Source organism: Venturia canescens, chromosome 4 (genome assembly GCF_019457755.1).
Source record: "Venturia canescens isolate UGA chromosome 4, ASM1945775v1, whole genome shotgun sequence".
In the NCBI taxonomy this organism is placed as follows: domain Eukaryota; kingdom Metazoa; phylum Arthropoda; class Insecta; order Hymenoptera; family Ichneumonidae; genus Venturia; species Venturia canescens.
In genome coordinates this window covers 13409822-13434002 of record NC_057424.1, presented here as the reverse complement: position 1 = coordinate 13434002, position 24181 = coordinate 13409822, and the positions used below count along the sequence as shown (strand labels likewise).

Here is a 24181-nt window from a genome sequence, read left to right as displayed (position 1 = left end):
TTTACTCCACATCCGCCCTTATACTTATCGACAATAAATATTCGTGAAGAAATGTGGATAAAAATGCGCGAATCGCATGAGAAATATCTTCATAATCAATTTATCACTGCACCGCTCGCTCGACATTCATTAACATACGAGATACGACACGCTCCACACACATCTATTCACATATTATCTCATATTTTATTGCTCGCTATTTACGAGTTGAAAAAAAGAAGGTGAAAAAAAAACGGGTAAAAACAAGATTTTTCATCGTAAGTTACCATTTACGAGTACATGACACCAGATTAAGACGAATAAAAGAGCACTAAACATCTTTCTTCAATTTATTATCAAAGCGTATCACACGCATGCTCCATAATTAATGCCTCGATTATTCCAGCCAATGTGCTAATTACTCCCAAAGCACTCATTTATTTTTCACTACGAGCCTCACCACCGACTAAAAGATGCATATTTAATCCATTAACTATTATGCTTGTATGGGGCATTTTATGCCAGCCGAAGAGACGAATTTTTTCGAGATTTACCTTCCTTTCCAATGGTATCCGGACGCAGAGGATCAAAGTTTTCAGAAAAATTCTTTTCAGTGGAAAAATAGGAACAAAACGTTGTCGTTGAACACAAATTAAAAATCCCCTTTTTCGAACGGACTTGAGTCGACCTTTTAACAAATATATTTGATTTCGTGGCCCAAGGGAGCAAAAAAATTGTGTAAAAACACGATAAATCAACGCACGAACATCCCCGGTGAGAAAAAATGATTAAATTCAAATTTGGGGGTCATTCAGGCCCGAAAAATAGTGTATGGCGTGTGTATCCACGCTGCATAGGGTAGGTCGAGTACGCAACAGTTGTATAGTGCGCCGGCTCGTCTCGTATCTCCCCAAGTACGCCGTAAAACGGCCACTAATGTGGCACAATCTAAACGCGTTGATTTACGAGGGCATCTCTCTCGACACGTCGCATTTCGCGCTCTCGCTCTCTCAAGTTCACCAGAAAACGAGAGACCGAGCGAGCGAGAGCGTGGCTCGTTCTCGGCACCACCGCGGAGTCTCAGCATCGGAATTGGTCCGGATCATCGGGAGCCCTAAAAACGTCAGCTCAGTACAGACTCATTTAATAACCTCAAACGTCACAATAGCTCTTTCAACCTTTTCCGCTCACATCTTTAAAGTATTTTCATTATATAACCATTTTTTTTCATTAAGAGAACATTGTCGTCGTCGATAAACCGAACTCCGGGTGTAATGTCGCGGGAGAGACAAAAGTCGAGACGTTGCGGCAAAGAAAACAAGCAGCTTTAAGCTTCGTTGATCCATCAATGAGTGTTCGCCGTAAATTTGTTGTTCTGTGAATTTTAATTATTTAGCACCAACGTGAGAAGGTTTATTTTTGGTATGTTAGAAACAGTTTTGTTTTTCACTGCATTTGACGATTTTCCATTGGTGCAATGCCAAACAGAATTTTATTTTCCAATTAATTAATTCAAGTGCTGATTAGAATAAATTTTCTAACCGTTTGCTGATGCTATTCAACTCCGTTTTCCATAGGAATAGTGGTCAGTATTGAAAAATCGCGAATTCCTGTCCAATTAAGATTATAAGACGATGACGTACGAGACGAAAGTATAAGTCATGATGGGCACAAAGATGCAAGGTTGATTCAGGTGGTGAGGGATGAGGAAGCATGAAAAAAAAGAAGGAGAAGATTGACTCGGCTCATCTTCCGAATTAGAGCAAGGGAATCGGGGAGTTGAGAAATATTGTGGGATTGCGAGAAAGAGAAAAAGAACGAATGTGATGGAAAAAGTGAAGAATGTAGAATTCGGGGTTCTCTTACACGGAGATTCTGTCGTCGTCGTTGTCGTCGCGTCCTGACACCAGCAGCTGCTGCTGTTTTGTCTGCGAGTGAGTCCGCTTATACGATCGTCTCGTCGCTCACTTCGAAGACGCGTTATGTTCTGAATAGCCAAGAAAAAGAGAGACCGAGAGAGAGAGAGAGAGAGAGAGAGGAAGAAAAAAGAAGAATGAGCGGGGGGGGGGGGGGGAGAAAGAGAATAAACGAGAGATAAAATCACGAGGCGACGCGCTATTTCCGTTGCGTTAAAAATGCATCCATCGAGCGACGTCAGCGCACCGATTCGCCGCTGCTTTTCTTCGTGAGCGCGTGTGTCTTCGCTTCATCGTGTCTTAGTCCCGTCGAGAACGATGTACGAGCATCGATCCTCGTCTCCGATTCTCTTCTCTCCGGTCCAAAAGAGCCTGTTCTCTCTTTCTCGTCTCTTTGAAACGACAACAGATTCGACGGAGAAGATTAGAGAGTAAGGAGAGAACGAAGAAAAAATATTGACAACAAAACTCAATTGTCTTCTGTTGGAACCCCCAAACATTTTCTGTTTGTACAAGCTTGCAATCGAAATTCTTCAATTCATCAACGATTCAAAATTCTTCTGCTGAAAAAACATTTTTAGCTAAAAACTACCGCGCAACAACGATTTTTCCTTACCAAATTTCCGTTTTCTCTCCCCCCTCGTGTGACTCAGCATCCCCAGCCCATGGGCTGGATTGGCGATTTGACTGGAAAGCGAGTCCTCGGAACATGGACCAAAGGAACGAGAGGACGAGGAGCAGAAGTAAGAAGAACGAGGATCGAGAGGCGTAAGAGGAAAAAGATATGAGAAAGCCGCGACGATTCGATCGAGATGCGAATCGAGGCAGAGAGTGAAGAAGAACAATAAAATAAAAAAAGGTTCAGAAAATGAAAAAAAAAAATTAAAAAAAAACAATTGAAGGAACAAGAAGAGAAGGGAAAGATAAAAAAATGAAGAAAATATGGCTACGCTCTAATATGCGCTACGTGCACGTGTATATACAAACTGGAATTCGTGTGTGCCATACGAGAGACGGCAAAGATGTAGCCTGGGGTCAGCGTCAGAGAGCCGGCATATAAGATGGAGTCTGGTTTGATGGAATGCTGCTGCTCCTGCTGTTGCGCTCCTGCCTCTTCGCGTCCCAGCTGACCCTTTTCCCCCCTTTCCCCACGTTGTTCTTCGTCGCACGTATATATCTATATCTGTCGGAGGTATCATTGGAAAGACCTCGAGGCCCTGCGAACCTTCACAGATCGCCGCAACAACACTCCGCCTTCGGAAATAACGCAGGCGCGCATATGACGCCCTCCCGACCAATCAAGAGCTCTCAAATCCGTCATGCAATTCCAAAAGATGGCGAATTAAATTGCGCCCTCAATCGCTAATTGTTCGGTTGAAGAATCGATCATTTCAGAACTGAGCGATTGGCGGCTGCTCGATCTGCATTTGGAAAAAAATCTCTTCAGGAAATGCTGAGATGAAAAATTTTCTGCTCGTTGTTTTTTCAAGCTGCTTTGTTGTTGTTCTTGCTCTTACAAATCGGAGATAAAAGCAGTTTCGTGGAAAGATCCGGCAAGCTGTGCAAGGAAGATCTCGGTCACGCCCTCTCAACGCACCCTTCGCCCTGCGAGGGATGCAAGTCAACGGAGTACTTAAGACAGGGTGGAGTTACTGCTTCGCTTTTTATTCTTTCGTTTCGTCGACTCGCTCGGCTCTCAATGTTTCGTACCTAAGTTTACGGTGTTTCGAAGATAATGGAAAAGGTCACGGTTCCAAATAAATGAATTTCAGCTCCTTTAGAGGGGTGGGCAGCAAAAAACCACCTCAAATTCATTTCATCCCGAGTATTGCCAGAGCTAGCAATATACGGAAAAATTACACGAACGATTTCGGAAGACACACTTTAGAATATTTCTCAAAGATTCTACCCCAAAAGTAAGAATACACCCGACGTTGCGAAACGAAAAATTTAATCATCGAAGCTTGCTCTGGATTCATAACAAATCTTCAAACGAGTCAAGTAATCAGAATTTTCAACAAAGAATTAAAAAAAAAACTTTTTTCTCATACCAAGTGTCATTACTTTTCTCTCAGGAAACCTTGCACGCCCTTGTTCTTTCTTTCGAGTTGAAACAAACAGAATGTTGGCGAAGTAATCTCATTTATTTAGTTAATTTTTGTGTATGCGCAAAAGGCTACTAATACGTACGAAGGTAAGCAAGTGTATTCGAGGAAAATAGTTCTTGTCGGCTTGCTATCTCTCGTGTGCTCTCCTTCTTTAAGTTGCTTCGTTCCTGTTTTTATTCTTATAGCTATCTCGTATAATATATGTATATGGTTCGAGAGGAGAGAACGATGTAAGCCACCTCCTACACGCTCGTCCTATCATCCTCGCTGGCAGCGTGCAGCATCAGCAGAAGCAGCATGTTCGAAAGGTTGTATCTTGCAAAACCCACGCAAGCATGCGGACCAAGTAAATATATATAGGTGTATAGGTTATATATAAAAAGTACACGCCAGGCTACCTTTTCTTACATCGTTTAACGCAATATTCGCCTGTACATATTCCTTTGTTTTTTCCCTCTTATTTTCATCTCTCCTTCGTTTCTGTTCATCGTATATATTCTTCGTGAAGGCATAACCGTAAGAAAAGTGACCAAGGCGTCCCGACGCCTGATCCCGAAGACCTGAACAAGTTTCTCTCTCTCTCTCTCTCTTTTTCTCTCCTCCCCATTCTATTTATTTCCCCCTTTTTCTCTATTCCTCTCTTTCTCTTACTTTCCATTGCTTCTCCGCGTCTTTTCGACGTGGAGTCTCGCCACCGTGACAAGTTACACGGCGTTCGTGCCTTCTTGTCTTTTTCTTTTGCCTACTCCTTCTTCTTTTCTGCATCATCTTCTCTCCTCCCTGTTTCGCGAGCGATTCCTCGCAGTGAATCCACCTTTATTCATCCTCGTTGTTGGAGTCGCGTCCGGCTCGTTCGTTCCACGACTTTTCTTCAATCTTCGAGGCTTTTTCCTCAACGACACGCTTCGTTGGCTACCGCCTTGTTGTTTCGTTCTCTCGTTCCGCCATTGTGAACTCTTCCCCCTTATATAACTTCTTCTTCTTCTTCTTCTTCTTCCCCGAACGACTCGCCGATTTCCTGGAGTCCCGTTTTTCCGCGAAGCAACATTAGCCTTTCTTCTCCCTCGTGCTCCCCCCATTTTTTTCTCTTTCCTTCTTCTTTTGGTGTTCAAACATGATTTGCCGCTCGATGAGAGCTGTAGGATTAATTTCTCGGCTCGTTAACACCGAGATGATGAAAATGGGAGAAACAAAACGTGTGATCCGCTGTCGTCGTTATCCTCGAGAACGTACGTGGCACTCAGGACTGCCGGATCAACTTGATCCACAATGCGAACGTATCCAAACCTTTTCCCTTCTTTCGCGATGATTTTTTTCCATCAACTCTCATTCATTCGCTTACTTCGCGAGGCTCCGATGTATCCTGAAGAGAGAAAGAGGGTTGAGCACCTACGGCACACACGTTGACACGTCTTTGGCGATCCTCGAGATCGTATCGAGGAATGCCAAGCCCCGAAGAATGCCCTACACGCTTCTTGCCTTCAACCAGAAAAAGATATACGGACAAGAAGACGATCACGATCACTTTGTGGCTCTTTAGCCGCCCAGCTAACTGCTCATCTCAGACTTACACGTACAGGTATACACACAACCGTAATTCATCGAGGAAAAAAGGCAGCGCGAGCATCCTTGTTTGTCGTGAGAATACAAGCGGAAACTCTCGGTACTGTCAACTGTGCTCCCATCTTTTCCGCCCCTAAATGCTCACGCACGCGATATTCAGGAATGTTGATCATTCGCACGATCTCCGACTCCTCCAAACAAAACTAATTAATTAATTATCACTTATCCCTGTCGCCTTCTCACTGCCGTCCAAATATGGCCAACATTCCACCGTTGTTCTCTTCAGAATCTCCGATTTCATTTCACACCTCACCACTTGGATTCCGCATCAAAAACTTTCAGTACACGCTCCAGTATTTTTTTTAGCTCTCATCAAAGAAAGAAGATCGATCCTCGAGAGTTAAAAGACAAATTTCTCGCCGTCTTTTCTTCACGAAAAGGTTTTTGATGCTCGAAATCATGTCCAGGATTTTTCCAATCACACGGTGGACTCGAAGAACTTGTCCCGTCGCTTTGGTTTTTGAATTTGTGCAAATGATTCGGTGGAACTGAAGCCGGGGAGTTTTGCAGCACGTACGCTCCATTTGGAAAATTAGCGCCGTTATTGATCTTTACCAATAATTTCGACCATCATCATTGTACAGTTTGCGTCTCTTTCTCCGTGGGCAAGACCGCAGGCTCTCAGTCGTGCTGAATACAGAATGGAATACGACAGAAGTCATTTCTGTTTTATTCGATGAGCTGACGCCACCACTACCATTTGTAAAGCTACACGAGTGTGCTCGAGTAAAAAACTGTGTATGTATATATTATGTCGAACAGACAACAGCAATGTGCGAAATGGCGGGGGAGTCGGTTGGCGAAAAGTGAGGGGCGAGGGAGGGAGTTTGAAAAGGACGCTGCTGCTGTTCGTGCGGGGTCGTCGGTTGGTTTTGATCGTGATTGCAGGCGCGCCGAATTTGTCGCCACGTGTTTTATTGTACAATGAAAATTGGAGGGTGTCGTTGGCTACCTCGCTCCCTCTTCCTCTCTCGATTTAGCTGCGACGGGATATTGAGTTTTCGACTGGAAAACAATATGGCGGGGGGCCGGAGCCAAGTTGAGCGAAATCTCGTCCCGTGGATAACTCGTTTCCAGTAACATGGAACATCAGCAAAACGATCCCGATGAATGGTCGTCCGCACGCGGGATCTCTGAAAAAGAGCCTATTCCAGCAACAAAACCCTCGCGTTAAGCTCGACCCGCCATGTCAGTGTCAATCGGAGCGGAGATGTCGCCGGACAAAGCGATCTCAACTTAATTATTCCGATGATTCTATTTTTACTGCCTGGTTTTTCGCGATTAATCCACCAAATGGAAGATCGAAGATTTCTTCACAAAGTTGCTACTTTACTGATTAAGTAGCGAGCGCCCCTTCGGATCGATGGACATCGAGCGAGCTGCCGCCTCAACTCGATTTCTCAGCGTTGTCAATTACTCGGAATTTCCATTAAGAGATTAATAATGCGTTTTGTAACGATCGGAAATGGTCACTGAATTTTCGACCCCATGGCTCACTGACGAATCGAAGTATTGCTATACCGAATCATTTATTCTTCCACTTCGATAACTCGATCCGAATTGGATAAACTTCATTTTGAAATTAGTACTTTGGGAATAGTTCGTAAAAACCATTTATTCGAATCCTCGTGCTCCCGTGGCCGCGAGACACGTTTTCGACTGACGATTTTCTCGACGAGATATTCTACCCTGCGCGGGGGCGAGGGGCAGGGAACAGAAGGGATGAGTGTTTGGCGAGTTTATTTAAAAACTAATTTCGCTCGTGAACGCGCTTTCGAGAGAGCGTTTCCTCGCCGTTATACACATACTTGTGCTGGCTGCATTTATACATGTGTCTGTACACGTTTGCATACGTATATCGTATGACTCGTGACACTTCGGACTCGACGCAGATCTATAGATAGTCCCGCCACGAGAGCGCCATACACGAGCAAGATAACACGCACGAAAGGGTCCAGCCTCTAAAATACGAGAGTGAGAGAAAAACGAGTGAGATTCGTAGGAGTAAAGTGCAGCGGAGAGAAGACGGGAGAAAGATGCGAGGGCGAGGAAGCTTAAACACGAATGACAAACTCGAATTATTTTTGTTTTGTATGAGTCTTGATGACGACGAAAACGATCGCAGGCGCACCAAAATTTTCTTCTCTCTTCTCTTGCTTCTTATCTTGCTTTTATTCTCTTCTAACCGTCGGCCGGAAATATCCCGAATTTAGAATATATCATGACGAGTGGAATTCGCTTCGCATAGCTCGTCTTTGCGTTATGAAATGTACTTTTTTTGTTTATTATTCTAAATTCAGTTTTCTTGGATACGGTTCACCACAATAAAATTCCAACGCAATTGCATTGAAATGCTTGAACAAAATTTTGGTGCATTAAAATTGGGTGACACGCTGCCCTGGCGATTGCAGATGAACCAAAGTACTCAAAGATTGGGCGAGTGTTTCTAACACGTTTCGTTTGACAAATTCCCTCTGGGGTCAGAGCAAAGTTCGACCGAGCGCGAATGAATCGCGTCTCAATTAACGACAGCCAGTCACCGAGAAGAACGAGAATATAAAAATAATGAAAAAAGGAAGAGAGAGAGAGATAAAGAGAGTTCAACGGGAAACACACGGAGAAGCGTATCACACGCAAGGATTCCAACATCGAAATGTCGTCCATCCCCTTTCTGTAGGGCTCGTTCACAAAACCATCCCCGAAAAAAACGAGACGCTGACGTGCCCCGGCCGCATGAGTAACGTCAACTCATTATTCTCTTGCGGATTTATCAGGTTGGTGCGCTCTTCCTGATAACGCTTTTCGTTCGTTTACATTTCCTCTCTCTCTCTCTCTCTCTCTCTTTCTCTTACTCCCTTGTTTCGTCAGAGAGCGCGCGGGAGATTCAACGAGAAGATAGCTATGCATTTATGCGGAGAGTGAGGGCCATGAAGAGCGGAACGGGGGAACTCACTTTGGCTTCGACCTACCCTCGTAGCTTTATGTACACGTAAATGCATGTAAAATGTTCGATTACGAGGTAAAGTTGGCTAGAAATAGGAGCTTGAAAAAGGCTTTGTCGCTGAATATTATTTTTCTATAGGCACCGAGTGGAAAGATAATGCGAAAATAAAAGAAACATTTTTGAAAGGATTTTTGTTTGGGTTTGTTTTTACATTAAAGAGAAAGATAGAAACTAACTGAGATTTCGTCCACATGGAAACTTAAAGAGGGCGCTAACAAGACGACTCGAAGAGTCCAAAAGATGCGTGAATTATGGGCCCATGAGATTCTAAACGTTATGAGAATTGCAGGCAACACCTACGCACATACACGAATAACCTAAATGCACAACAGAAATTTTTCAGCACGAGTCTACATATAACTTGAAATCGAGACAACGGGGAAATAATCTACGTGACAAATAGCCCGGGAACATGGACCCTTTTCTATGAATTTACGTCCGCTCGTGCCTCATCGCACTTAATAGATTTCTTGTCTACTCCATTGCCAAAATTGAGAAGGGCGGAGTATTAACTGCGAACGTGTGTCTCCGTAAATTGTTGGGTTGGTGATCACTTCAAGAATCGTAAACTAGAAATGTTCCCAAAATTTAGTCGTTATTGAGTAAATAGTGAAAAAAAATTAAAGCATGCACTTACGAGAAATCAAAAAAAAAAGTTGAACAAAGAAAAATTTGGTCTCGGTACAAACAATTTTGAAGGTTGTTAGCACCGTCGAACAAAACGTGGCTACAATTGGAAAAATTCATCAACATTAAAAAGGCGAAGCTTTGATACATTATGGTGGGGAGAGGAAAATAGAAACAGAGCCAGCAGGAAGGCACGTGTGTGTTGTTTCCCAGTGATGTGCTAGCACAGTGAGAATAGAGTATCATTATGGTTTGCAACGAATAGCTTGCTGTCACCAGTTTTCTGGCTCATTACTGGCTCAACCGAGCTCTCATTTCTCTCGCGTCACTTCGTTCTCTCAGAGATAGAGAGAGGAAGGGAGGGAGAAGAGTGAGAAATTTGTGGCGAGAGACAATTCGTTTTATTCCTCGCTTCTTCAGCTTTCTCAAGTCGATTTCGTTTCATCGAAACACCTCCCGGATTTTTGAAAATTAACTCCACTCCTGGCACGATTGATTGCCTCTAGAAATGAATTTTGTTCCTCTTCCTCGATATGCACGAAGATTTAAGTGCTTTCGAAAACACTGTTCTTTTTTTCTAGTGAACGAATATTAAACCCCACGAACGTGTCCTCGTCGATTCATCAAATATCGAGCTCTTTCGTCTTCTTTAATCTTCGTCGTTCCCTTACATAATTCTTTAACATTGAAATAAATTCAAAAGCTTATTTTTTTGGAGAGTCTCGTCAACGTTAACGAAGAATTTCCGTATGAAGGAATTTCTCGTTCGTGCGGGCGACAGGAAGTTGAGTTTTTTGAAGGAGGCTGCTCACATGTATTCATGTATTTGGAGTATCAGAGTTTTCGCCCTCTTTTCTACACCACCAGTGACGCGTGGGCTCTCCTCGTCGCGGAAAAAAAAACTCGTGCATCCTTTCATAGGAAACGTGTTCACTAGCGATACACGCATGCGGACGCTGCTGCGAGTCGCGGCCACCCAAAAAAGCTGAGGCACGTGCTCGTCACATGTCCTCGGATATTTGTGCTTTGGGAGGCAAACACATCGGAGTCGTCGTCACCGAGACACTTTTTTCGTACAAAATTTTCTGTTAACAGCTCTTTTTCTCTCTCTCTCTCTCTTTCTCGCAACTCGAAAAAACTTCGTTAACACGAAAAAAAAACGCTCATTACATTTTTCATTTCAAAGGTTTGATCGAGTTGCTTAATTTTCGTTTGAAATGAAAAATCGTTTCATCGATTAAACAGAGTGGAATCTTTCTCAATTTTTCTCACGTTCATACATCGCACGAACAAAATTAACGTTATCTCCGGGCAGGTGAGAAAGAACTCGAGGAGTACCCCTTACAGTGACGCACCAAAATGTTTTTCTCATTTATGCATGTGTAGAGATACACGCACGAGGAAGCGACTGCGTCCCGAGAATATGTTGCCATTAGCATAAATCCCGATAAATTCGCGCGAAGATAATTCCTGCAAAGTGATCCGAGGCTACGTTCAAAGGGAAGAGAGCCGGAGTGCGAACTACGAAGGGATATCGCGATGCAACGCGCGAAGGTGAATGACTCGTGAGCCAAATTTCCAGGGAATTATCCAGGGAAATAATGCAAAATGCAAGGTGAATCAATTTCTCCATTGATGCGCTACACGTTCGCTAAATTTAACGTGTGTAGGTAAAATTTAATGAAACTCCAATGAAACACGAGGGAATTGGATTTCAAATGAACTTCGATGCTGTTATATTTTCAATGTAAATATTCAAAGAATTGTGTCAATTGACATCTTAAATATCAAGACCGCGAGTCAATCCATAATTCAAATACTTCGAATGTAGTTTATTAATTTGGATTCATATCGAGCGGAAAGCATTTTGGAGTAATAAATTGTCACTTTATCTGCTCGCGTAATAAATATTTATGCGGAATGAACAATTAAGGGAGTCGTAGGTGGTAAGCGCGGCGTCTAAAATCGTTTGGCATATGAGGCGAGTGCAGAAATGGGGGGGCTGCATTAACGATTCAGCTCACTTCTGGGCTCTTGTATGACGTATCCCAAAAGGAAAAGTGACGTTGTCTTCGAGGCTCTGGATAGGAGGTAAGAAGGGTTTCCAAGAGAAGGAACAGGAGGCACACGGGCAAATAAGGGAGCGAAGAGGAGGAAAGAGACGGAGAGGGCTTCCTCGTGGTTGACAAGGGATTGATCGTTCTCTCGATCCGGTAGTGAAGTAAAGCACGCTGAAATACAGAGGGAAAACAACGTGGAATTTCCGTTCAGTGCCAAGGGTGTAAGGGAGGGGATGAGAGAACACACGCAAGAGGGCAAAAGAGCCGACGCGTGTCGTCAACCTTGCCAACGAACGCTAATTAATATTAATATTCTCAGCGTCTCTACGAAATGACTCATTTCTACACGAAAACATAACCTTCAACGTTTTAAGCTCTGGAATTGGTCTCTTGTATCACGAATAAATAATGATTCTGCTGTGATTAATGAGCTTTTGCTTCGGCTTCATCGAAATTAGGTTGCTGCGACTTCACCAAGATTTTCATGTTTGTAGTCGCGAGAGAGACTCTCAATACTTTCCTCCTTAACGCGTGATCGAATCGTTACTAATTATGAACTTTTCTGACATCGCAAAGTCAAAGTTCCAGCGCACACAAGTTTTTATTCGGCACGCATAAAGTTTTAACCAATTCGTTGCACAAAAGTGCATACCGTTGGTGGAACTCGGAAAGGTAGAAAAAAATGTACACGCACAATATATTTAAACATTCGTATAATGTGCATTGATCACGGTGAAGTTGAACGTTTCTCGTTTTGTTTTGGCGGAGTCCCGCCGACGCGGGATTTCTCGCGGGCGTTCCGATCGATCTGTATTCATAGGTCGTACGGCATAAAATACACTCGGCATGTCCATGAATCAGATAACTGTCACAGCCGTTCCGACGATGTCTCAATCAAGCCGCTCACTCTCTTTTCCCTCCTCCTTTTCGTTCGGTCTCTCTTGTTCTCATTGCAAACGACGCGGATGCATCTACCCGAATTTTTTCTTTATTTTTTCGACGCAGCTATATTTTTCATTTTTTTTTTTTTTTTTTTTTAATTCTAGTTCATACTACGAAGTCATGGCGAGAGCGCTTTATATTTATCGGGCGATAATCCCACGATACGGCGCGTCAGCGACGAATACGATCAGGGACACGAGAGGACAAGTCGATGGACACGATCCTTTCCGTCTGCCTATCTCCCTTCCTCTATCTCTTTCTTTTTCTCTGCGATACCACGAGAGGATCTCTAGCCGTTCAGGACGCTGCGAGAGATGTCTCTTCGATGGATTTACGCTCTTGCGGCTCTCCTCCTTGAGCGACGTGCTTCCTCTCTTCATCTCCTCCTCTCTTCCCTCTTTCTCTTTTCAGATCTCTCCATTTTTCTATCTCTTTCTCCATCCATTGATTTTTCCTCTTCTTTTCAGATCACTCGGTCCTTCTCTCTCTTTACTCGTCGATTCCTCCTCTTCGTTTTTACCAATCTCTTCATTCATCTTTTTATTTCGTTTCGTCTCTTTATCTCCCCTTCTCTCTCTTGATTTCTCTATCTTTTTTGCCTCTCTTAATTTCCGCATGTTTCTCTCTCTCTCTCTCTCTCTCTCTCTCTCTCTCTCTCTCTCTCTCTCTCTCTCTCTCTCTCTCTCTCGCGATTCCTTCGTCTTTCTTGCTTTCCCTTCTCTCGATATCCGACTCGTTTCTTCCATTGATTTCGATCACTTCGCCTTGCTCGTTTATTTCACATTCGAGCAGTGTGTTACCTTTTCTATACAACCGCTTGAATATGTACCAATCGATCTTTTTACCTATGAGAATTCTTTCTGCTGATCGAATCAACTCGTGATTGAATGTTTGTGACCCCCTTTTTTCATCTGTCGATTGAGAAATGAATTGCGGATTTTTGTTCGCAATCTTCTATCCTCAGAGTTATTGCGTGTACTGTTATTTGTATGGATTTGATCCGTCTCGATTTTTTTGCTCCCCTCACTTCTGCTAAGCATCCTCGAATACTCGGAACCCTGGTCCGAGGTACTCCTCATCTCGAAGCAAAGATTCCTATTTTCTTGTCCAAAATCTTGCATTTGGTCACAATATTTTTGTCGTTTAATCGTTATAAATCTGAATATAAAACAAATAAAGGTCCAGCAAAAATTATTGACAAGTGAGCCAATGAAGCCTAGTTTAATCGAAAATTTTCTAAATTTCCTTCGTTAAAAATAATTGAAGATAGAAATACAAAAATAAAACAATCCCATAAATAATAAATGAATTGTATCCACCTTTATGGCCCTCGGAACGGTGAGTGAAGATGTTTGATAAATGAGTTGAAGCATCGATTAATTTGCCATTAATACGAAAGAGAAGGTGCGAGGGAGGTTGGAAGCTTCTGGATGCGAGTATATATCTAATTTATTGGCTGTTGATCGATGGACGCCAAGCGTTTTAATATCGTCTTTCTCTTTTCCTCTCTCTCTCTCTCTCTCTCTCTCTCTCTCTCTCTCTCTCTCTCTCTTTCTCTCCTATTAACGAAAGTAATTCACGAGACTGGCACCCACGCGGCCGAGTAACTCAACTCGAAAAGCGAGCATACAGATATTTCGAAGCAAACGGTAGTAGAGGGAAACGCGCGTATGCATCTAAGCAAAGGTTAAACGCTGTGGAACGATCTTGCGAGCTCAGAGCGAATCCTGCACTAAATCATCTACGTCGCCTGGCTCATTTGTAAGACAAACTTTACCGGCTGTGACTCCCTGATTTTCCCTCTCTATCTCTCACTTTCATTCTTCCTCTTTTTCTCTTTTTCTGCTTTTCTCTCTCCTTTTCTTTCTACTTTTTCTCTTGTTTCATTTCTCTTTCTCTTTATAAACTCATGCCTTTCTTGCTGACGATATTTTCCTCCTATTTCACGTTCTCTCTCATTCACTTTGCTTCTTCCTGCCTTCTCACTTTATCATTAATAAACCGAAGTACACATATCCCATCTTTCCTTTCTCTCCGCCATTTCCTTCACCCCAATTTGCGAATCACGTCCAAGAGAAATAGCAATACTGGTGCGAGTCCATAAACTAAATTCTCGGCGGAAGAGAAAAAGAGTGAGAGCGAGTGGCGCCCATCGCACCCACAATTGCCAATTAATCTTTCCTCTAAGCAGCCCTCAAATTAAGTGCCCCGCACGAGTCTTTCGAAAGCGCGTGCGTATACATACAATATTATTCACTCGCTTTTCTCTCTCCCCTTTCCTCTTCTTATTAAATCACCATTTTTATCAAATTTTCATTCATTTATCCTTCATGAATGGAAGCCTCATTTGTATTTTTATTGCGAAATAAACTCGTAACGAACCGAAAAGTCTCGGATGATGACGCGATGTCGGTTATTCCGCGGGTCTCGAGAGCCGGGTCCTCGACCCCAAAAACGTGTTCGCCGATTTTTTTCGCCCTCGATTTTTTCCTTTTCAATGCTCTCGCAGAGGTTATGGTGGGATTAAAAATGTCAGTCGTCGTCATTATCACCAGTGCATTATTATATTGAACTCATGATTAATGGAAAAAAAATGCAGAATTTCTTTACTAAGAAAACTTGTTCATTGCTTGTTCATTGATTGCATGTCGCTGGAATTTAGTAAAAATTATATAAAAGAGAGAGAAGAGACGAGATGGGATTGAGAAGAGTTGTGAGAAAGGAGGAGAAATCATCAGGATGGTCGGCTGAAACGCGATATCCGAGAAACCTTCGTGGCATTCGATCTTCGAGTCCTTCTTTTCCTTTCGTTCTTATCTTTCGTGTTTCTCGATGGTTTTTTTTCCTCTTCATTTATCCCTCGACATTTCCCATTGTCCGTTTTTTCCTCCGGTCTCGTGAGGTTCTCCTCTTCGTGTGGTGTGACGGTGTGCGTTTTTTTTTACTTCTTTGTTAAAATATACCTTGATAGACCGGAGAGGAGCATATAAATGTCTCCTTGTATCCGGTGTTCTCTCATTTTCTCTCATTCTACTCACTTTCCGCGCAGCATCCATCGAGGCAACTTTTCACCCTCACGATTTTCGCTTACGCTTTCTTTCTCTCTCTCACTTATTTCCATTTCTATCTGCTATCTTGTTATTCCCTCTCTCTCTCTCTCTCTCTCTTGCTTCTCTCTCGTTCTGTTTCTTTGGAGGATGAGTATAAGGAGTTTATTTTCGGCTGCCATATGCGAGGTTATTTCGACGATGCCTCGACTTTGCCTGAATGTGAGAGGAAAGAACAGAGAAAGAGAGAGGGAACTACGAAAGTCACCCTAAATAGAGTCTCGATGCTCGCAGCATCACGAGTAAAAAGAACGAAAGTTGGAAAAAAAAACGAAAATGAAGACGTTTCGTTGAGTTTCGAAAAATTTGTATAACACTCGAAGCTCCCTGAGCACTCGGTGCAACCCCGAAAACACTTTGGAGTAGAATGTTTTCTTGAATAAAAAATCAAACACTCTGAAAGATTTTCAAAACAATAAGACATTTTTCGAGACTCAAATTCCCCAGAATTTCTCGCGAAAATTTTAGTTTGCATACCATGCAACGACTGGAGACACTCATCTCGGTCCTCTCGTCTTGCATTCCACCGCGTTTTCTCACTTCGATTTAAAGAGACAGAAAAAACGAGAACACGAGAGAAAAGAGAGAAAGATGGAATGGTGGAATATAGTTCGAGCTTTACGAGAGCAAGGGGAAACTGTACAGAAACATAGTCTCGAAATAGCCGATCGTCATCTTCGGGAGACTTTCCTCGATCCTTCTAAATTTAGCACACGAGTATTCTCTCCGAGCTTTCGGTGTGTTTAATACGAGCACGAAAAACCTTGCGTTCCTCGCGTCTCGCCTCATTCGAATTTGTATATATAGACCAATCTCTCTCATCTTCTCGCACTGTTATGGATTTCCAGTCGTTTTATTTTTTATTTTTCGAAAAAATGTTTGCTACTCTCGTGAACAAGGATCATATTCTAAAATCCAATTCGAATGATATAAAAGAAATATGCTCGCGAGCCACTTTTGCTTTCGATCAAAATTTATTCATTCCTTTTTAAACTTCTTTTAAATCCAAGCAACATAAATTATGATCATCGATCGTTCGAAACGAACAATAACAAATTGAGTGACGATAATATCACGTTAATTTATCATTCGTGGATCCTCGTTGCTGAAAATGAAAATAAATTTCAAGCAAATAGTTCATAAAGCGTACGCTAAGAGAGGAAAAAAGGAGGGTAGTAAAAAAAGAAGTGATGATATAGAAGCTTTTTTGTGGAGTCTCGTAAGCGCCAGGCAAAGCGTGTGCGGGGGTCGAGGCGCATAAACGTATAATTGGCTGCACTTAAATCTCTATAACGGAGTAGTAAAAATGCGCGGAGCGCTTCGTAAATCAACACGAGGACGATATGGCACCTCTCCGTCCCCTTGTGTGTTGCACGCAGCTACTGCATCCCAACCCGGCACTGAATTCTCCGGATGCTGTAGTGTGTTGTACTACACAACCCCTACAACACCCTCGTAAAAATTTTCCCATAACTACACCTGCTGAACGAGCACTTTTCGTTCAATTAAAAGTGAAAAAACCGCATTACTTTTGCCTTGGATTGCTTTTCCGGATGAGCCTTTTTCGTTCGTTACTGCAAAATGTCTCAAAGTGAATTTTCATGATTTTCAACAATCGATTCTCAACAAATATTCGCTGAATGGCATTTTGTTAATGTTTTTTTTCGTTTCGTTCAGATTCCAAGGGATATTCGTTTTCGTTTAATTATCACATACCCATCCACGCTTAAAACGATCGTTGTAACCAATCAAATTCGTTTTTCATGCTACGCAACAAAACTTTCCGCGTTAATTTATGATTTGCAACACTTTGTCATTTATATTCCTCGGAGCGCAAGGCCGATGGGATGACAAGAATAATCGGTAGAGCGAGCGAAAAAATAGAAAGAGAGACAGAGGGAGAAAGAGGATCGCGGACCATCGGACCGAACCGTTTGTACACGGTACATTAACCCGATTCCCCGAGCAAATTAACTGCAATCAGAGGAGAACGGTCGATCCGCTCGGCCGTTGCGATAGTCTGTGTTATACATACATAATCCACCTCGTGTAAATATACACCTACGTGGAAATGATAATTTCTATAAAAACAACAAAATACCAGCGACAAGAGCGACAGCGGTGTCGGTTCGAATGGGAAAAACCGAAATACATCGCACACCCGGACCCATTTTTTTCCAACATTAATGCAATAATATTCAGTGATGATTATCGTCAAATCCCAAAGAACAATTGCAACTTGACGGCAAACAATTTTCAATGTTTTTTCTTCCATCGCCCGACAGATCCAAAGTTAATCTTAGCCACGTGTCAAAGTAAGCGGAGAATGATGGAAAGTTTCGATGGTAAAATTCTCTCCCTGCGATGTTGCGAGGCTTCCAAGCGAACGGGGAACCTGTCATCGCGAACCCCACGGGACCTTACCCGTGCCCCTGATCTCTCTGTTCCGATTGGAAGCAACGATTCTCATATACATATATACACATACGCCCAGTATATTCTCAAACACACCTCATCTCTCGAGATTCCCTCTCTTTCTCGATAAGATTGTAACAGTCATTTATAATCCTGCCCGAAACGTCACGGCTCCCCGAGAATTTTTTTTTTCCTTTTTTTTTAGTGTATGAACACGTTTCTGTCTGAGGACGCGAGCGAGGATTCGGGAATTGGAGTTTTTCTCAAACTGTTGGGAATTATTTGAAAAAAGCAAATGATTAGCAACTGTTTAATCGATTTCGTAGCATCTTGTGGTTTCTCGTTTCTGGATTTTAGTGTCGTTGTCAATGGATCTAATGAGAAAAAAAAAATGGAAAAATTATAGTGACTCATTTGCATAATCTTCCGAAAACGTTTTTCTTCGTCCCACTTCAAAAATCTCTCACGAACGAAACAAATTCAATACCGAAATATCCAGTAAATCGATTTACGAGAACGGTGAAAAAAGTTGACTCTTCTTTGCGTTAAAATGGGAAATTGTTCGCACGCGCAAAACCGAATAACGAGAGACAGGAGAGGCGAGATAGTAAAGCCGTCTTAATATCCCTCATTACCGGGTCTCTTGCGGGGAAGAGTCACGAATATATGTATACACATATAAATGTGGACAAAAATGCGCTGAGGGACGCTGGGGGACTCGGACGGTCTCCAGGGAGCGCGGCAGTAGCGTGCAATTAAAAAGCTAAGATTGATAAATGACGGGGAATTAATGCGCGGGGTGGGAAATCGAGAGAGCGAGTGAGACGGTAAAATCGCGTGGAGAAGTTCCTTGCAGGGGTTTGTTTGGTGCGAGCTACGAGGGGTCGTGTCTGCATGGACCAGGGGTGATTGCGGGTGGCTTAATGGTGTTTGTATGCATGGGAACTGGCCTCGTGCGAAGTCGGGGTAGGAAAAAAAATATTTTATCCAACATGGCTCCGGGCTGAACCGAAAATCGCTTCACTTCGCATCATTCGCTTCGATCTCGAGCTTTCAAAAATCAGATATTCCACGAGGAATTTTCGCGATTATAAAATCGTTACTTTCCCACGAACTCGAGTTCCTCAAGGTCAAATTTTTCGACTCTCTCTCTCTCTCTCTCTCTCTCGAGCGTCCAGAAATTTAACAGATTTTGAGGCTTGGAAAAAATATACAAAACCATTGATCAAACTAACGAACATCAACTAATTTATTTGTGCTCTACAACGTGTGTTACAGGTGACGCGAGTAATGCGAGTATCGGAAGTGGTGAAGGTACGGGCGAGGAGGACGACGACTCGTCGGGTAAAAAGAACCAAAAGAAACGGGGTATATTTCCAAAAGTTGCGACGAACATCCTCAGGGCTTGGCTGTTTCAACACCTCACGGTAAGTTCAAGAACTCAATTCAAATTGACACGTCGCAATGGGAGTTTTTCTATATTTACATTCCCCGGTCTAGGAAAAACGAGTGTAAACAATTATATCGAATAAGCCAGAGCACAGGCATAGCAAAAGTTGATGGGGAAGATGGTGACAGGAAATAACCTTGGAAACAGTAATTACCCTCAGTCCTGGGGGACCTTCAATAAACAGGCCATCGAAAAAAAGCGTTTACTATAGGGTTGCATGGTCTAACAAAGATAGATTGAGGTGTATACGGGGAAGAAGTCGAGACGTGGAAAAAGCGACGGGAGGGTGTCCGAGAGTACAGGGTGAGACGTAATCTTCTAATGCGTAGATAAGGAGTGGCCACTGGCGTCATAGCAATACACAAGGAAGCCTGGGAAGAAAAATATATACGATATATCTGTGTATGTAGACATAAGACGTGAATGTAGGCTAGAGGACGAGTGATCGCGAATTTACCCTCTCCCTTATCCCCCCCCCTCGGTTCCTCTAATGATTCACGGGTAATCTGAGCCGCAAAAAGCACAACGCGATTAGGACCCCAACCTAAGCGGGTGTATATACGCAACGCGTTTGTTCTCGGAGTTGCGTAACGTCGAGGGTGCACGAGAGGGGGTGAGTTTTCACCCTCCCCTCTCTCAGCCGCGCTTCCTCTCTCTCGCTCTCTCCTAGGATTTCGAAATATCCCCAGCACGTAGATTTCGGGTGTGATCGGGTTACCTTGCTAGCGGTAATCATATTGCAGCTTCGGTTAATGCCATTACCACTACGTCTAGTACCGGGGTTGGTTTGCCCCTTCTCAGCAACCCCCACAACGATTTTCATCATCGCGTTGCTCCTTCTCTGTCCTTCTGTGCTAGAACGGAGCACATGTACACGCGGACGCATGTAGAAGGTGGTTCGTGCCGAAGCAGCTTGCAACTTCTACTTTTTTTTCCCCACGAACCTTGTTTTTTTTTTGTTTTGAAAGATCGACGGGGGTTTCTATGGGCATTTTAATCTGTAACGATATGCTAAATTTTCTCACGAAATAAAGTCACGAATTTGCATACTTGGAAGTTGGGAGAAAATGATGGCAGGCCAGCAAGGAAAATTTTATCGATTTATTTCTAACGTTTCGTGAATTGAATGAAAAACTGGCGATTCGATGTCGATTCCGAATGGAAAATCCCATACGTGTATCCATGGGTTTATTTGGGGTGGAAGTTACCCTTGTACTGGCAGGATCTCTGTATTGGATATGACGTGTTGGCATAGTGGGCTTTGCGCCTCGATGCATGCGTGCAGCATCTTCGATCTCTCTTTCTCTGGTCCTCTCTCTCTCTCTCTCTCTCTCTCTCTCTCTCTCTCTCTCTCTCTCTCTCTCTCTCTCTCTCTCAAGCAGCAAACTTCGCTCATCGATAGTTCCAGCGTTACATATTTCGGGAACACATATGTTTCACGACGGTCAAACCGAAAATATTAAAACGTAATTTTCTTTAGAAAAAATAATATGATGTCAGACCAGGAAAGCCTTCGTGCGGTTTAGAGCCAAATAGGCGTCGAGGAACGTTATGAATTTTTATTTTGCAAGTTTCTTGGATACACACTTTTATGTACTCTAAAAAAGCATAGAAATGAAATCTTTATGGATTGCTAAAACTTTTTTACTGGCTGTATCTACTTTTTTTTGACGAATGTAAATTTTATTCTGGTGTCTCGTGCTATACGTGAGGAACGAGCCTATATCTCGTGATTTGTGTCGAACCCGGTGGTTATGCTTCGAGAAAACTTGACTTAAATTTCCTGCCATTCGGTGGCTCACGGTCTCTACAATTTTTTATCTTTCTCATTCCTCTTTCTCGCACTCTCATCCTCTTGTGTTTCTTTTTCTTTCATCGTGGCTGTACCACTCGACTTTGCGAGTTACCACATGAAAATCGACGACGACCTTTTAGCACGTGCATTGTCTCGATAAAATCGAGTGACACGCTATTGAACATGTTTTTACTGACAGGTTGAAAAAATCCATATGGAAATTGGACTCACGAACAGTTTGATCGATACGCGGTTAGATGCACTTCGTACGACGTCGTTCATGAAAGTCAAGTCCAGAAAGACCCGGTAGTACAAATAAATTTCCAATATTCCATGAAAATTATTATTATTTTATGACCAATGTGATTCGGCTTGTTTTTGTTGACTTATTTTCTTTCATCTGTTCCGGCGAAGGTTTAAACCGCGTGCTCGCACGTTTAAACCTTTTCACGTGTCTTTATCTTTGTCTCTCTCCTTCCGCGCGCGTGCACACCGCGACCGTAGGCCAAAGAATTTGCCGAGGCGCGCCAATAGTCTCGCTATGTCGGCTCGAGGCTTAGCGAGAAAGACTCGCACCAATCGCGAATTGTTCTTTCTCTCTTTCGCTGCTTTAGTGGTACAGATTGCGAGAACGACATCGAGATGACGAAGAAGAAGAAGAAGGTTATTCTCTCGCGGACTCGAGAAGACGTCAAAAAACAGGGGAGAGTGCGAGAACGCAGTGGAGAATGAATACTGTACACTCGTCACGTGTGTGTATGTGACGAGAGAATGAGCGAAATGAGAGATGAAAGAGAGAGCGAGAGATTTGACCGCATCTCTGGGTAGAGCGCATCGGACAGCCAGATATAAATTAAATTAATTTGATGGAGGCGGAATCCCTGGCTCGATTCTCTCTTTCTCTCTCTCTCTCTCTTTGTCTCCCTTTTGCATTCTCTTTCTCGTTTTGTGCGGGGTTCGAGGGGATGTTCGCGCACTATCCTCTGGCGCATATTTGCCCGACCGCGCGGGGCCACGTCGTATCCTACCGACACACCGGTTTGATTAAATTTCGTTCCCCGTTACGCGGATTGCTCGTCGACACTCCCCCCTCCCTCGGACTCCCCGAGAGTGCTCCACTCTACGGCAAATAACGTGCGGCTAAATTCCAAACGTTGGTATTATAGATATGCTCAAATATATATAGGAAAAGAGAAAGAGAGAGAGTAAAGATATACTATTCCAATATGGCCGACAACTGGCCACGTAGCACAGTCCCTTCATCGAACAATCGACCGCCCAATTTCACTTGGCGTTATATACGATAACAATTGTCCGATTTTCAGAAACTGTAGTTCTTCTGATTCCCGAGTGCTTTTTTTGCCTCCGAGAATTTCTCGAGATCCATTTTTCCACGGACGGATCCGTCTCGTCGAGGGCTCGCGGGGATGGCTGGTCATGGAAATAGGTCCATTCCCGAGGTTATCCGAAATAAGGATCCCGTTGGGCAAAATTCAAATGACTTGGCTCAATATACGTATACAGGGACACGCGAACCGGTTTTTTCTCTTGAAAATGCGGATGAGATAGAAAAGAGGAGAGAATATCGTTTATCCGGTAGCTGCACACACATCGGCATAGCAAAAGAGCAATAACAATTACCCTGGCAGGATCGGCGGGGAGGGACGACCGGGAAGAAGGATAGAGAAATGAGATAGGAAAAGCCAAACGATAAAGCAAACTCGCGATCCGGCGTAGCCTTCGCTCAGAACAACGAGGCTATACGTATACTTATATGAAGTGGTAGGAGAAGAAAGATTGAAGATGAAGTCGACATATATAATCCATTTTAATTTACTCCGAAGATATATATCCGTCTAGCTTGCAGTTTCGCTCGTACAACGAACGACTCGACGTTCCTCTCACTCTTTCTCTCTGCCTCTCTCGCTCTATTTTCACGTATACGTCTGGATATATAGAAACATAAATGTAGTAGGAAATTCTCAGAGTCGCTCAAACCATCCCCGCAGCAACCCCCGAGCATCTCAGACGCCCGTAGTCTTCTTATATCAATGGAAACATTCAACGAAATTACATTCGCCGTCTCTCGCGAGCCCCTCTCCCTGTGCCCGCCTATATATGTTGGCGAGAAAGACACAGAAAGAGAAAAACAGAAGACGGGTATATTATTCTCAACATCACCCCCTACGATGGAGGAGCATGACAGTTCGTAGTAAAGTATAACACGCGCGAAAGTATGACGTCTGAAATGTTCACGCGTAGACTCGATGGTAGACCAAATTTATGGGCCTTTTGTTTCGTGTCTGAGGAGCTGTGGCGTGAAACTCGAACGAGATCAATGGGTTCTGAAATTCTGGGAGTAAAAGTTTTTTAAATTCGTCCAATTGTCCTTGAGAATTCCGTTAATTAAGGGTAGTAAATATTCGGAAAAATATTTTCGTCTGAAATAATTGTCTTCGACGGTCGTACCTCCACTCGAATGATTGACAATTTCCTTTCGTACGTTTACGAAGATTTCAGAGTGTATGATTGCACAGAAGTAGAGTCAACATTAAGGATTAGAATATACTGAAAAAAAGGAACGGACGACCGAGGACTTTCCAGTCACGACCACTCGAATCACTCGGCGACAGTAAAATCATAAAATAACGAAGGATGCACGCACGGGCAGACGAAAAACAGATGTCGCGTAGTGTGCAAAGAATGTAATTTTAAAAAATAAGTCCGAACCGAGCGGACGGTCCGCATCCTGTAGCCTTTCTTAAAGTACTTTTTCAATAAATATATTAACTCTCCTCACAGAGTTTATTTCTCACAAACTCCTCGTTACCGTTAACTCGAATAAATCTTCACTCTGCATTAAACTTTATTGAAAAAAAATGAAGAAATTGAGGAAAAATCATGGTGTATAAGAACGACGATGTTTTGGTTTTGATCGGTTTAAAGTTACGAGGTAGTCGAGGGCAGATCGAGGTTATACACGAAGAAGGTAGAAGGTTGTGAGTTTATAGCGCGAAGGAACGAGACAGTGTGGTCGTATCATGGCGTGTGGCCCCAAACGGATATCTTAAACAATTTGCATAGAGAATCATAGTGGCAGTTTTTTCGGTCATAAAGGGGTCCTCTCCGCACACTCAAGTTGACTGCTGTGTGGC

The 24181-nt window shown here is 43.1% G+C and overlaps 1 protein-coding gene across 8 annotated transcripts in view; it reads left to right on the top strand.

Moving 5' to 3' along the window:
* Positions 1–24181, top strand: part of hth (homothorax) — a 365547-nt gene that overhangs the window by 203869 nt on the left and 137497 nt on the right. For all 8 annotated transcript variants that reach the window (XM_043415959.1, XM_043415956.1, XM_043415958.1 and 5 more), the window contains one exon: positions 19060–19208. In XM_043415959.1, coding sequence (XP_043271894.1) covers positions 19060–19208 — 149 coding nt within the window. The remainder of the gene's footprint in view (positions 1–19059; positions 19209–24181) is intronic.